A 16,527-nucleotide genomic window follows, 5' to 3' on the forward strand; every position below is an offset into this window, starting at 1 on the left:
ACTCGTTTAAAATCGAAGATGGCAAGGGAATCTCGGACCAAATGGATGAATTTATCAAGATTCTTGATGATCTTGAAAATATCGAAGTAAAATTAGAAGAAGAGGATAAGCTTTGATACTGCTGAACTCCCTACCAAGGATTTACGATCATTTTAGAGATACCTTATTGTATGGAAGGGAACAATCCATCACTCTTGAGGAGGTCCAATCTGCCATTAAATCAAAGGAGTTACAGAGGAGAAATCAGACTCAAGGTCAGGAAGCACAGGATGAAAGTTTGAACACTCGGGGAAGAACGAAAAACGCCAATACAAAGGCAAGAGGGGATGGTCAAGATCGAAGAGCCATACAAGATTCAAGTGCTATATATGTCATAAAGAAGGGCACTTCAAACATGAATGCCCAGAACGAAAGAATAAGAGCCCTGACAGAACAAAAGATGATGGTGAGGCTTCAGTGACTTCTGATGGGTATGGATCAGCAGAGGCTCTTGCTATTGTAGACCAAGATACAACGAATGAATGGATACTGGACTCAGGGTGCACATTTCACATGTGTCCAACAAAATCTTGGTTCGAATCAATACAAGAATCAGATTCAGGCTTGGTTGTGTTGGGTAATAACAAGTCATGTAGAGTAAAAGGGATTGGAACCATAAGACTAAGGATGCATGATGGTGCTAATAGAATCTTGCAACAAGTCAGGTATGTCCCTGAACTCAAGAGGAATCTTATATCATTAGGCACTCTTGAGTCCAACGGATATTCTTTCAAATCAGATAATGGAAACATGAAAATTCTCAAAGGGTCTCTGGTAGTTATTAGAGCTGTAAGAAAGAATTCATTATACATCCTCTCAGGGAATACAGTCCTAGGTGGAGCAGCCAACATTAAAAACCGAGACATGAAGACAAAACTATGGCATTTGAGACTTGGTCATGTCAGTGAAAAAGGCCTCCATGAATTGGCCAAATAGAACCTTTTATGTGGAGACAAGATTCAGGGTTTGGAAACTTGTGAGTACTGCATCCTTGGGAAATCAAAGCGAGTAAGCTTTGGACCAAGAAACCATACAACCACCCGACAATTTGAATATGTGCACTCTGATGTGTGGGGGCCTTCAAGTACAGTCACACATGGTGGGGGAAGGTATTTTATGACCATAGTGGATGACTATTCAAGGCGTCTGTGGGTCTATGTCCTGAAAACAAAAGATGAAGCCTTCCCAAGGTTCAAGGAGTGGGTCATACTGATTGAGAATCAGTTGAATAAAAGGCTAAAACATTTAAGAACAGACAATGGCCTTGAATACTGCTCCGAGATTTTCAATATGTACTGCCGAGAGAAAGGAATTGTCAGGCACAAGTCCACTCCTGGAACACCACAACAGAACAGTCTAGCAGAACGAATGAATAGGACCCTACTTGAAAGAGTAAGGTCCATGTTATTGAATGCTGGATTGCCAAAAAGCTTCTGAGGAGAAGCTGTAACCACTGCCAGCTACTTAATCAACAGATGCCCATCCAGCGCCTTGAAGCTCAAGACACCCATGGAGTACTGGTATGGAAAGCCGGCTGATTACTCAAATCTAAAAGTGTTTGGATGTTTGGCATATGCTCATGTCAAACAAGATAAGCTTGAAGCTAGAGCACTAAGATGCATATTCATTGGTTACCCCCAGGAGTTAAAGGCTACAAAGTGTGGAACTTAGAGCGAACTGGCCCAAGGTGCTTCAACACAAGGGATATTACATTTGATGAAGACAAGATGGGATACACTCTTCAAAAAGAATGTAGTTCCACATCAGTGAGCCCCACACCTAACTCCCATGTCGAAATGGAAAACAGTGTGGACCCTATGAAAACTTCCTTGGATCAAAATGGTCTTGAACAAGTTGAAATGGATCAAGTTTAAGAAACTGAATCTGGAACAGAGGGAAATCAGTACTTGTTAGCCAGAGATAGACCACGAAGGGAAATCAAACCACCTCAAAAGTATGCACAAGCTGACATGATTTCTTATGCACTCAACATAGCTGAACAGGTGGAGTCCACTGAACCTGTGTCATTTCAGGAAGCTATGACATGCAAAGACAGAAATAAGTGGATGAAGGCAATGGATGAGGAAATGGAATCACTGAAGAAAAATCATACATGGGACCTTGTTGATAAACCTAAAGGGCAAAGAGTAGTAGGGTGTAGATGGATTTTTAAATTAAAAGAAAGCGGTTCAGTCAACTCTAATCTAAGATATAAAGCCAGGTTAGTGGCAAAGGGGTATACACAACTAGAGGGAATTGATTTCAATGAAATTTACTCTCCAGTGGTCAAACATGGCTCTATTAGACTCATGTTAGCTCTTGTCACTCAACTGGACTTAGAAATGGAGCAATTGGATGTCAAAACTGCGTTTCTCCATGGGAACCTTGAGGAAACCATATTCATGGAACAACCCGAAGGATACTCAAGCGGAGAGGAAAAAGGGAAGGTGTGTTTGTTGAGAAAATCCTTATATGGCCTTAAACAGAGTCCCAGACAATGGTACAAGAGATTTGACGAGTTCATGATACAGAAACACTTCACCAGAAGCAAGTTTGACAGCTGTATATACATGAAAGGTGATGGCTCGCAACCAAGTATTTTCTTGTTAATATATGTGGATGACATGCTGATTGCAAGCAGGAACAAGAGTGATCTTCAAGCACTCAAAGAGTCACTGAATTCTGAATTCGATATGAAAGAATTGGGGGATGGTCAGAGGATACTTGGAATGGAAATTATTAGAGATCGAAAAAAGGGAACACTTTTTCTTCATCAAAGCGCATATATCAAGAAGGTGCTCCACAGGTTCAGAATGCATGAAGCCAAGGCAGTTACTCCTCCATTGGGACATCATTACAAGCTGTCAAGTGACCAGTCACCTACTGAGGATACATAAAAGAACATCATGGAAAAGGTACCGTATGCAAGTGGTGTGGGAAGCCTGATGTATGGTATGGTTTGTTCTAGGCCAGATTTGTCATATTCTTTGAGTGTGGTATCAAGATTTATGGCTAATCCTGGATGTTCACACTGGGAAGCCTTGAAGTGGATCATGAGATACTTGAAGGACAAGCAAGATCTAGGTTTACTGTTTAAGAAAATGGTTGAAGTAACCCATCCCTTAACTGGTTTTGTTGACTCTGACTATGCTGGAAATTTGGATACAAGGAAGTCCATGACTGGAATCATTTTCACCTTATATGGAACAGCTATAAGCTGGAAAGCCTCCTTACAGTCTGTTGTGGCTCTGTCCACTACCGAAGCTGAATATATAGCTCTAACTGAAGGAGTAAAGGAGGCATTGTGGCTTAAAGGAATACTGACTGAACTTGGAATAGTGCAAGAAAGTGTATCAGTACATTGTGATAGCCAAAGTGCCATTCACCTAACCAAACATCTTGTATATCATGAACGGTGCAAACATATTGATGTAAAGTTACATTTTATACGGGATGTCATTGCAGGGGGGAAAGTCAAGGTTGAAAAGATTTCAACGCATGATAATCCAGCGGATATGCTAACCAAAGGGCTGCCACAAGCTAAGTTCAAGCAATATGGTGACAGTATACTAATCCCTTAGGGGAGATGGAAGCAAGAGGACACGCTCTTTGTGAGACAAGGTGGAGATTGTTGAGATAGAGTCGGAGTGTCTCTCAAAGTAATGCAACATACAAGTCAATGGGAGTTTAAAAGAAACCATAGACTTTGGCTCACTGAAGGGATCAATCAGTTGAGGAAGTTGAAAGCAGTTGCTTTGGGGAGTTGGATAAGCTGTGGAGAATGAAACACAGGTGTAAACGGTTGCCTATAAAAGGGAACTCTCGGCTGAAAGATCTCAGATGAAAAAATACACAGAAGAGTGGTGAGGGTAAAGAACACGACAGAAGAAGAGATCAAGGAATTAAGGCGTGATTGATATGTTCTAGAGTGTGATTCATCATTGCTGTATTTTTTTTGTAAATCCTCCCTGATCATTCAATAAAGAACTTGTCATCTTTCTTCCCGTGGATGTAGGCTTATCAAGGCCGAACCACGTAAACCATTTTTCTTGTGCTGTTTACTTTCGTGTGTGCATGATTATCAATAGAGTTCGTCGAGTGGCCATACTATAACAAAGTCTCTGTGAATTGCCTAAAAGCTACCATCAGTGAATATAAAATAATTACGGAAACGGTCCCGTTAGGATAGTGATAAACATGATGGCTGGCAATTTAACAAGAAACGGTCTGAAAATTTGAACGTGCAAGAAAGTGAAATTGAGTAATTAAAGAAGAACATATTTTTAATGTGTATTCGAAGATAAAACTTTTATGTTACCATTTATTCCACTTAGGAAGGCTCCACTAAAATACTTTGGCTTCACAAGGACTTGTAGAAACCCGCTTCAGTCAGAACTTATCACACTGCCTAAACTGAAATTCTTAGTGATCACTTTACAAGGTCTGGATGCTTAAGAACCCTTGTTTCACCAGACAATAAAACGTAATAATGGTGACCCAACGGTCAGCTTTATCACAACTTAACTTGGTTGAGGTAGCAAGAAGGTCAGTAAGGGAGGTAGACTGAAAAGTAAATAAATACAAGATTGTTTCTAGATGTTCAGATATTTCAAAACTCATACGTCATCTCTTCTTCTTCATAGAAGTTTTGCATTAAAAAAACTTTGGTAATTATACGTAATTTGAAATAACCACTTCAGTAGGACTTAATACCGTCTAACTGAAACTCTTAGTAAAACTTCAATTTAAATACTTTGAGCAGCGAGATTTCTTGCTCTCAATTACACATATTTCACAAAAAAATTCTAAGCACAAATTTGATCCTCAAAGTGATCAAATAATGATATATCAACATGTGCTTTCTATTTCAGTTTGACTCTTAAAAAGCTTTTACATAGAAGATCGGTTTGCTTTTATAATTCAAATATATATGGTGTGACTAACTAACTCAAAGCTTGTTCAATTAATCTATTTATAGTTTTAATCTGCAACAACGATCTTTCAAAATATATTTGTTTCCAATATGTAGATGTCGTTGTTATCATGTTGTCATCCTTTCTGATATGTTCTGATAGTGTGCCAAAACTTGAAATTCTATTTAAGGTTCAGTGACTGTTAGTATTGAAAAATTTATCCGATATTTCAGCTGGGCACTGATTCTTAATCACTTATCATACTGATTGCATAATAAATATATGGATTTGGTCGGGATGATCAACTAGATAGAATGTTGGTTGAGCTTCACCAGTTGGCCTAGAATCGATAGTATCCTTCTTATGTTTTATCAGTCTGGCTTTGTAAGCAGTTATGCTTCTTAGTTAAGTTTTCCTCCTTGAATAAGTTCGATTACGTTATGTAATCATCATTTGGATCATTAACCTTATTCAATCACCAAAACTTAAAATGTTCCAACACAGATTAATCATTGAAGATCTAGTATATTCTGATAAGCGTGTGATTTAGTTAAGCTGTCGGAAAAAATGACTCTTAGGTGTGTTAAAAAATCTTGGAAATATGCAGACTCTTGAATTCTTGAAGGTTTCAATCATTTTAAATAGTTTAGGTCATCTTCTATTTGAAATGCACTCATATTTATAGTAGAGTGCTCAACCGTTGGAATTTCTTTTCAACGATCATTTGTTTAGTTTCTTGACAATATGAACATACTTCGTACTTATCATTAAATGTTTTCTCTTGATTTTAAGTTCATGTTTTTATAAAACTGATACACCATATCTGAATATAGTGGTTTTCTGTCATTTTGGGAGTTTGTAGGGTAATGTATAATCTTTCTATATAGAGCTTTCAACTAAATGACTTGAAATGCCATTTTTTTGGGAATCCTTAATGAAACGTCTGCTATTCGTTTTTTTAAAAAGTACTAGAATTTTTTTTAAAAGCTCTCAAGATTTCGGCCAATACATATACATATATAAATACTTGGAAAATGCCTTGCACCATTTTAAAATAAAACATCCAACTAGTAAATAGAAATCCAAAGAAAATAGTCAAAACATGAAATCGTTAATCGTTTTACCAAACCTAAAAAGTAATAAGTATTGAAAAGTGTAGCACATACTAAACCTCTCAAAATCTCTCAAAACATAAATAAATAGTCGTAAAATCTTTAGTGTAATACATAAACTTAAATGCGGAACATAGAAACGCTGGTCCTCGGGTTATGTACACCTCCAGTCCAGTCAAATCAGGCATCCAAGCCTCCCTCAACATTATGATCATTCCCACCTGCATCAATCACACCTAGTGAGTCTAAAGACTCAACAAATAAGTAATACGTAATATAGTTCACATGCAACAGTGAAAATTACTTGTACTTAAAATAACATTTTTCGTAATAATGCATAAACTTTAACTTATATATTTTCAAAACCATTTTCATATTACCATAAACATGTTCATATCGTCCTCAACATATACATATTCATGTTCATATTCGTGTTTTGTTGAATTCAGATCGTTGATTGTGACTTTCGTGTTCGTATATGTGTTGGGCGATGGATCCATCTACATATAACCACAGTACTGGGTGGCGGGGACACCAGCGACACTCTCACCGGTCAATTGAGCATTGGCCTTACGTATTAACATATCATTGTATTCGTGTTCATATCTGTATCCAAGGAAATACGATCGTCGGGCTCCCACTGGAACCATAACCCTCACAATATCTCCAACATATCATCGTATTAGTCACAATACCTTCACGTACTTCAACATTTCGTATTTCCATCACTTAATAAAAACATGCATAATAATATCATTTTATTTTGAAACCAAGCATGCAACATGTCTTTTAAATGTCCATAATTAAGTCACAAAAATCATAAACATTTAACAATCGTTTAACATTTAAAAATTCATAAACATCCATAATCATTGAAAATAATCATATTAGCATATAAAACAACATTTAAGACATTGTCATGACGTTTACTAATTTCTAGGTGTAAAAAGATCGTTTTACCCCTGGACGTAAAAATTCCCGTTTTTTACTTTTTCTTGATTCTATTGACTCTAACATGTCCCAAATAATTATTTAAGCCTAAATTAAATTTTCCAAAATTTTATTTAGCTTAAATACTAGATTTTTTAATTAATTCGTAATTAGACGTTTTGAAGGCGTTTTAATCCCGAAAAATCCCAAACTTTAATATAAAATTCATAAATTTAAAACTTAGTCTTTTTATATTATTTTAGCCCTAGTGAACCACGACTCGACCTCCGTGAGACGTGTTTCGATATATTTTCATTCTAAAAACCCTAACTTGACCCTTGAAAGTGCACCCCGAGCCATCTTTCAATTTTCTCGAGCCACCCTCAAACCATGTTGGTCCAGACCCTGACCAACCCATTAGTACACCCGCTCGAACCCTTGGAACCCATGGACCAAGCCTCTAGACTCGAACCAAAGCTCCCCAACCAAGTACCTAAGCTGGCCGAGAAACCCCATGTGCATGATCCTTACGTTTTAGTGCCTAGGACCCTGGCTGATCGAGCCACCCCTGAACCATCATGTTGTGCACTCACCTAGGACCCTAAGGTCACACCCTAGCCCAGCCCGAAGTCCTCAGACCGAGCCCCTTAGCCCTGCGCTAGCGTTGAACCCTGCGCGCTATGCTTCCCAACTCTCGGGTGGGAGTCCTAGCCTTCCCAGCCCATGACTCGAGTCCTAGCATGGCTAGGACTCCACCCTTGAATCCCCCACGGCCCTGGCTAGCCCTGGAACCAAGCCAAGACCAATCCAAGCCATAGAGACCCAAAACCGAACCATGACCCTATGACAGCAACTTTGTGCACCAGCTTGTGTCTTTCGGTTTTGTGCAGCGTTTGTGGCTTATTCTAGGACTCTAAACTCATGTAAAACTATACTTAATTGTGTCTTAATCATGGCAGTCCTCTTAAAACAATATACCATGAATTTGGAATCAAAAACCGTGCTTGAAATCTCATGTTATGTGCAAAAACGAAAATCATCAAAAGTGTCAATTGTTTTCCATATTTTTCATGCATAAAAATATGTTATGGTATGATGATGTTTTGAAGGAAAGAAGTATGTGTGCCTTTGCATTTTAAACGCATGAATTCTCGTTGACGATGGCGAAGAACGGGGCAAGATCTTGGCTAGAACTTTTCCTTGCTTTTCTCGATTTTTCTCTCCAATGTTGTTGTGTGTGTGTGTGCCGTGAATATGGTGTGCAATTTTCTGAAAAGTGGCATGTGATTGTGTGTAGGGTTTGGGGTGATTGACATATTATATATTAATTATTTCCTAACAAGGCTTTAGGCCTATTAAGCCTAAGTTTAAGCCCACTAGTACTTGATTATGATTTAATTAAAATATTAAAATAGTTTTGTTAAAGTAAGTTTGTGAATTTATTAGCCGGGTTGCTAAAAAGTTCGTATTTTTGTTGAAAAACCAACACCGATAAAATTTACGTGACGACGTATAAAATCACTTCAAAACTTCTTATTTTCAAAAATATGAAAAACATCACCAATATTTTAAATAATTAAAACAATTATTTAATAAAAACATTTTACGTTTTTCAGCCCTCGATCTCCATTCCTCGATCGCAACTTGAATATCCCTTAAAAATACAATTTTTATGCATAATGGCAAGTAAATCCTATTTACATGAATTCATGCATGTCACATAATCATGTATGCAATTAAATCAATTAATTACTCATTTTTCATATTTCCTAGATTTGCATGCAGTTGGATTACGTCGTCTTTAATTTTGGACCTTACACTTAATGTTGACCTTTATGCAGTACGGTTGGAAAACAACGGTTTGAACTTGTGCACTGCATATAATAGTTTGGATCGGTCACTTATCAGAAGATGTATTGTAGCTGGAGTTTAATAAAGTATAGCTGTTGGATTCTAGACAGAACGACCTGAACTCCTGAAAGAATTGATATACTCCAGTGATCTGAAAAACTTATACAATAAAGTGAGCGACTAGATCATGAAACAGTTTGATGCTGTTTATTTTGTTAATTACAAAAACTTTAAGAGAGTAATAAAAAAATATTCTAACAAGTATGTTCATCAATTATCAAACATCAATTTATGGCTTTCCTTCTACTGCACACACAGTGAGAAGAAGAGAATGCAGCTACAAGAGGAGCGGGTGGCCCTATAAAGAACCATTTCTTCAATGACTGAATAGCGTCGATGAATATTAGTATCGACGAAGAAAAATTAACAAAATAATTTTCAAAAACAATCCTCAAATTAATAAACATGACAAAAAGTCACCTGAAGAAGAACACAAGTTCAACCACACAGATACCTGAGTCGCAACTCATTTGGAAGACAAGTATTATATTTTGAAATTGGAATGTTATATCCAAATTTGCAAAACAAGATCATAAATTCCAGTTTCTTATGCCAAATGTATCCTCCAATTACTCAAACTCGATCATCCTCCTAAAGTAAATGAGCAGCAACCTATGTAACAATTCATGGACGAGGCCAGCTCCAGTGTGAAAAAACAGAACTCCTAGGAAGCAAATTCAATAATAAAAAAAATTGAGCAATCATATAAGGTGTCAAACAGAAAGACGACCCAAGCAGCCATCCGAAACCAATAAGCTACATAACTCTTTACACATACATTTCCAATCCAAGATTAATATTCAAGCAAAAGTCAACGAATTACAGCCATTTATGGTTTCGATCAGTATTCAACAATACAAGAGAGTGCAAATGCAGCTCTAGAAACTACACGGCTCCAGTCATCCGAGCATTGAACGAAAAGAATGCAGGTAGGGATTACAGAAAATAGATCACAAAGTGCTGAACATTCTTGTACTTGGAGAGTATAAAGACATTAAACATGAATAGAATTCACAAATCATCATCTGAGTGAAAAAACATTCTTCACAATAAAAGCTAAGGTTCTTCTGCCAATGTCTTCTACATAAATATGCACGGTCTTTCAACATATTCCAAATTTCCCCTATCCTCAAAAAATCTAGACAATGAAAACTATAATTCAATTGTGAGGAGCACGTCCAGCAACAACGATCAACCTTTACATACGATCGAATAAAGTAAAACACCTCAAGATGCATCACCATATCCCTCGATCGTTTGCTTCATCTCATCTATTTGTGCAATGACATATTCTAGCTTCTTGCAACAAATCTCATTAGATATTCTCGGGACATAGTCACACTTCTCGAATGGTCGATACTCACACGCGCTTTTGATTTCCTCACGCAGCGTCAGTTGAATGTCCTATTTCAAACCATAAATATTGAGTTAACCGCAATCACCTCACCTCTTTTTGATCTAAAGCTCCAAAATTGCAGCAAAAAAAATAAGCTTAACACACAGAAATTGATATTAACGATACAATCAGTTGAAAACGAAGTAGATTTGAACCTTGACTGATTGCATGAATTCACCGCAACTGCCGTTAACAAGCTCCTTTCTGGGGCCACTAGGGTTCCCCATTTCCTCCATAACCCCACCAGCGAGCTCCAAAACCCTTACGATCCTCTAACAAATCAACATTAGAAATAATATGCTTCACTAAAATAATCAATGGCAGATTTTGAACAATTATCTTACTGCGTAGACCCTGAAAATGTACCTTCTCGACATTCTGGAGTCGTTGCAATGAAGTGGTCTGGCTTTGTGGATACATGGCGCCCAATACACCCTTTAAAAATGGTTGTCCTACACTGAAGCACAAGAGCAGCACCTAATCCCAAATAAGGGCACAAGAAACAGAAAACTCCAGCCAAAACCCAATTGCAGGTTCAAAAAATAGGAGTAAAGAAACTCACTCCGAATCAATTTAACAGATACCTTAACATAGGAGAGGAAAAGGCTTCAATGGTCACCTCGAAAATTCAAGCTCCGTGTCATGTTTCGTTCGTATCGAGCTGGTAATGCTCGAGATCTGTGGCAGCAATGGTAACTAGACATTCAAAATTGTTATAATATTTTGATATAAAAAAATAATATTTATTTTATGAAATATTTATTTTATAAAATTGGCTCGTAAAATTATTTTATAAAAAAATTTATTTTCATTAAAATTTATTTTCATTTTATATCATTAAAAGGCTTCAATGGTCACCTCGAAAATTCAAGCTCCGTGTCAAGTTTCGTTCGTATCGAGCTGGTAATGCTCGAGATCTATGGCGGCAATGGTAACCATGGTTCGCTGTCGCAGTCGCGGAGATCGGAACAGATGCTACCGTTCCGATTACAATGAAATTTCGCGAAATTCGTCGTGGAACTGATATTTTAAAAAAATATTATAAATATATAAAAATTAAAAATTTTTAAAAATATGAAAATTAAAATAAATATAATTTAAATAAATTATTTGATGTAAATAAGAAATTAAAATTTTTTTAAAATTTTATTAACAATTTATATCGTCATTATATTTAAAATATTTCCAATCATATCAAAAATTAAATATACTATTAAAAATTATTTGTATTTAATTAATTAAAACTTTAAAATATTTTCGATTGGATATATATAAGTTCGCACAAATTTGAATCAATTTAGAGTGATGGACTAATAATAAACATCAAATCTTATATAAAGTGATGTTCCAAATTATTTAACATCAATTAAAATAGAAATATTTTATAATTAACTTAGTTTTTTTCATACTTTGTAATGAAATTTCTCAATAGAAATAGTTGACTTGCGGTCTCTTCTTTATTAATCTTTCATTGATGGATGCAACGGGAAGAAGACTCAAGATTCACCATCTCACATCAACCGATGTGCTTTGCTTTCCAATGTTCCTAGTGAAAGTAATGTTAAGCTTATTTAAATTACTCATATCATATGATAATAAAATAACAATGAGAAATGAAATATAAGTTGATGAAAACAAACATTTATATAGAAAGGTACCTGTAAATATTATATCATCGAGACTAATACCATGAGGAATGACGTGGAGGAACAAAATCATTAGTGTATTCTTATTCGGGATTTAGTTGAGAAAATTGATCTCCACCATATGGTTGCTGATATAAACCAATGTTAAATTGTCCTAGTGATCTCACATCAACCGATGTGCTTTGCTTTCCAATGTTCCTAGTGAAAGTAATGTTAAGCTTATTAAATTACTCATATCATATGATAATAAAATAACAATGAGAAATGAAATATAAGTTGATGAAAACAAACATTTATATAGAAAGGTATCTGTAAATATTATATCATCGAGACTAATACCATGAGGAATGACGTGGAGGAACAAAATCATTAGTGTATTTTATTCGGGATTCAGTTGAGAAAATTGATCTCCACCATATGGTTGCTGATATAAACCAGTGTTAAATTGTCCTAGTGGATATGCATTGAATAGTGGTTTTTTGTTCTTGTTGCAGCTGTACAAATCCCTTCCGTTCCGTTCCGTGCCGTTCCGCCGTTAAATCCCCGTTTTCGGTATATGAAACGCCGATACAAGCCATCAACCTACACACCCCGGAACCTCGTCAAGGTTGCTTGCGTTCCGGTTCCGGAACGCCCGTTCCGGCCGTTCCGTTCCCGTTTCGTCCAACCATGATGGTAACTAGAATATTGAAGCTGAAAAACTTACCTCAAGTCGAGACTAAAATCGCTCCAGAGAAAACTATGACAGAAGTGAAACGATTTGAGAAAAATGCACGGGAATGTGGTATATTTAAATCATTAGTATTACCGTCGCTAATTAGCGACGGTTTTTTAAACCGTTCGCTATAAAAACCGTCGCAGATTTGATCGGCGATGGTGTAATCAGTTCATCACCAGTCGCTAATGGTTTTTACAAAACCGTCGCAAAAATTTGAATAGCGGCGGTGTTTTTTAAAACCGTCACAATGTTTTTTGGAAAACTGCCGGTAATTCACTTTTTTTTTTTGTGAAGTTATATATATATATTTTACTAGTTACTCTGCACACGCGATGCGTGTGTACAGTCTTTTTTATCATTATCGATGGACTAAAGTGAAATTTGACAAATTATGGAAAGACTAAATTGATATTTTTATTGTTGAAATAAAAAAAATAAAAATAAAATTGTGTGTTGAAATTTTTTAAAACAAAAACAAAAGTGTAATATTAGTATCATATAAAGGTAAAGTTGGAAGAAAAAGTTGGTGTCCCCTAGGTAGTTATTATCATGTCCTCATCTTTAGTAAAATAGAATAGATTTATCATATACAAAAACAAACCGAGAAATTTAATTATTTTATATTTGTTTGATTAATGTTATGACATATGACCTTTTATGTTTGTGAATATTTATTCTACTCATATGACATGTTCAGTACTAAAATAAAATGATTATAAATAAAAAAAATCAAAAGAAAATTATACATTGAAATAATCATTAGATAAGAGTTATACGCACGATTAACCCAACACAAAAAAAAAAAAATATGAACGATAGTTAACTTGTATGTATATTTCTCGCTCACCCCGAAATCAAGTCATTAGATTATAGTCACACTGAAGTATTAAGACATAGCATAGGCTCAAGAAAGAGAGAGAGTTTTTTATATTTGACATGTCCTTTGTATTTTCCTTGGACGGAGAAAAAAACAAGTCATTCCACTTGTGATGCAATGACATAAACATATTTTAACAAAAGAGATATTTAATTTTCGAACATAAAATTAGCGGAAAAAAAAAAAAACATCACTCCTATGTAACCCTAAATCTAAATTCAGCAAACACAAATATTGTTTTAATTTTTTTTATGTCAAGTTTGGTCATTTATTATTTTTGGAGAATAATAAATAAAACATCCTAGAAATAATAGCTTCTCAATTTTCATATCTCTATACATTATTTTTTCAATTTTTCTTCTCTCTACTGTGGTACCAAATGAGCCAGGTGATCCCAAACTTAAAAGCATAGCAATAATTTAATGGGGAAATTAATTTTTTTGGTTTATTAATTTGCATTTTTTGAACTTTTGTCCACTGAATTTTTAAAATTTGATTGTCGTACACCAATTTTGATTATTTTTTGCTTTCAGTCTTATTCTTCCACAGTGCTGACGTGACACGAAATATGCTAATTTGACATCATAAAATGCTGACTTGACACTGCAAAAAGTTGATTTCATAGAAAAAAATTATTTGTCCGATGTAACATCTACAACCGAGCCAAAATAGTCAAAATTTGAAAGATAGTATACCGAATCAAAATTTGAAAATTTAATGAATCAAAAACTTAAATTAGGCCAGTTAATCGGGAACAAAAAATCATTTTCTCTGTTTTAATGCCCAGGAGTTGGCGTCCACTGCTAACAATAATTGATATAAATCTCAACATGCACCCATTGGGTTGAAGCCCTAATTAGCTGTAAAGGGAAGCAAAGACAAGAAAATGACCAATATTGCTTTGAACTTTACAAAAAAGCTGGTATGGATTGCCGGCCAAACACATTGCTCATGCATTGTAATTAAAAGGCATCACCTAAACAATGAAAAGGTTTCTATTGTTTTGTGAATTTTCCTAAACTCGATTTTTTTCACGCTAAGTCTTATTTTTCTTGAAGTGCTGATATAACATTGGATATTGTTGACATAACATCAATGAGTAGGTCTCTTGTGAGACGGTCTCACGGATCTTTATCTGTGAGACGGGTCAACCCTATCGATATTTACAATAAAAAATAATACTCTTAGCATAAAAAGTAATACTTTTTCACGGATGACCCAAAAAAGATTCGTCTTACAAAATACGACCCCGTGAGACCGTCTCACACACGTTTTTGCCAACATCAATATAGCAAATACTGTTGACATATATATATGTATCTAATATCATGTCAAGATTCTAGTTAAAAATCTGAATAAACATGCCAAAAAAAATCGATTTATTCCGGTAATACCAAAATTTTCCAATTCTTTTATTTCAAATTGTGCAGATAAAATTGAATACAAAATGTCCATCACTAAATTATGAATTCAAAGCATAAATTTGAAAGTAGCCAACCCTAATGTAGGACACCAAAAACACTTGTCTTTAACTTTTTAATAATGTAAACCTCTTTTTAGCTAATCAAGTTGTCTTACTTTTCAAAAAAATTAAATCTATCCTTGACAATATGACATCAAATCCTACTCATGATCACATTCTTAAATCCAACTTTATAGTGTTTGAAATCCAATTAAATGGTGGTTCCAAAAAAAAAATTCGAATTAAATGGTCCTCAAAAAAATTAATCGAATCAATTAATATTTTACTTGATCGAATTTAAGATTGCATTTCCTTCTCTAATTTTCAATACATTTTTTTGTATAGTTTTGAAATATTCTATTTTTTTCATAAGTTAATTCAATTTAACCAAGTATTTTCCACCAATGTCAGCAGATTAAAAGCAAATTCAAATGGTCGAAATCGAATCGTATGATTAATTTGAAAAAAAAAATGTTCTTGAAATAGTAATTATTAATATCCCAAAAATTTCAAAATAGCTTTCTATATCATTAATATTTTTTTTAATACATGCCTGTTAATAATATAAACTAACGGATCGTGTCACGTATGATCTGATAATTTTTTTAAAATTGAAATAATACCAGAGAAGATAAAATAAATGATGAAAAAGTTGTAAAATATGTAATTGAGTGGTTAAAGGACATTTTTCAAATTATAAAAAACAAAACCAAAATACCAAAATTTTGTTAGTATAAGGGTTTAATTTTAGAGACCGGGATTGTAGCCCAAGTGGTCTCACTCACCAGATTAGCTGGCTCCCCTCCCCTAATTCGAACCCCCTTCATCGCGTGTGTTGTAATTAAAAAAAATAAGGGTTTAATTTTACCACTTTTTCATTGTTAGAAGTTTGGAATCCATCTTGCTTTTCCTTCTTTTTCTTTCTTAATCATGTCAAAAAGCAATAGCACATGATTTAATTCATCCATTAAAAGAAAAAAAATAAAACTAAAATTAAAATAATAAGACTTGACCAACAACACACCATACTTAAAAACTCTTCAATACCCTATTGGCATGTGCTTCTAACTCTCTCCAACAAATCCTTGAGCCTCTCAATCTACTCTCACAAACAAAAATTTTCCCATGTCCAATTCCAATCCCTCAAACAAAATCCTGCCCCTCAGAAAGGCCTTGAAGAACATCAAAAACAACCTTCAACTAAAACGATACTCGTCGAAAATCATTAGCATCATCAACACTGCTCGAAAAAGATGTATTATCTTCTCTCAATCCATCTCTCGTCTCATTTACACCAAATTTCGCACTCTCACCAACCGCGCCCGGCTTAATTCCAACGACCGCCACCACTCATGCAAAAAATTCTCGTTCATATATATCGACGAACTTTTCCAAGGTAAAACCCTATCAGCTAAACCATTTGAAACTAAAGAAAACATTGTTCCTTCAAGCAGTACAAGCACCATCACAAAGTCACCTCAAGCTATCAAAACCACACTTGATGTTCCGAATCTTCGAAAACA

At 35.1% G+C, this 16,527-nt stretch overlaps 1 protein-coding gene across 6 annotated transcripts; it reads right to left on the reverse strand.

The window, feature by feature from the left end:
- Positions 1-9,120: 9,120 nt before the first annotated feature.
- On the reverse strand, positions 9,121-12,672 carry LOC142545025 (mediator of RNA polymerase II transcription subunit 11-like). 6 transcript variants are annotated; one of them, XM_075652009.1, is made up of 5 exons: positions 10,886-11,002; positions 10,668-10,753; positions 10,457-10,573; positions 10,092-10,309; positions 9,121-9,783 (listed from the first exon to the last, which is right to left on the reverse strand). In XM_075652009.1, the coding sequence occupies exons 2-4, from the start codon at positions 10,719-10,721 to the stop codon at positions 10,133-10,135; spliced, it is 348 nt and encodes a 115-aa protein (XP_075508124.1). In that variant the 5' UTR covers positions 10,722-10,753; positions 10,886-11,002; the 3' UTR covers positions 9,121-9,783; positions 10,092-10,132. The 6 variants fall into 6 exon arrangements, with proteins under 6 accessions (XP_075508124.1, XP_075508125.1, XP_075508126.1 ...); XM_075652010.1 differs by lacking the exon at positions 9,121-9,783 and adding an exon at positions 11,160-11,214 and having other exon boundaries at positions 9,896-10,309; positions 10,886-10,920; XM_075652011.1 differs by lacking the exons at positions 9,121-9,783; positions 10,886-11,002 and adding an exon at positions 12,654-12,672 and having other exon boundaries at positions 9,896-10,309.
- Between the last annotated feature and the right edge of the window lie 3,855 nt (positions 12,673-16,527).

Source organism: Primulina tabacum, chromosome 5 (genome assembly GCF_025594145.1).
Source record: "Primulina tabacum isolate GXHZ01 chromosome 5, ASM2559414v2, whole genome shotgun sequence".
Classification (NCBI taxonomy): domain Eukaryota; kingdom Viridiplantae; phylum Streptophyta; class Magnoliopsida; order Lamiales; family Gesneriaceae; genus Primulina; species Primulina tabacum.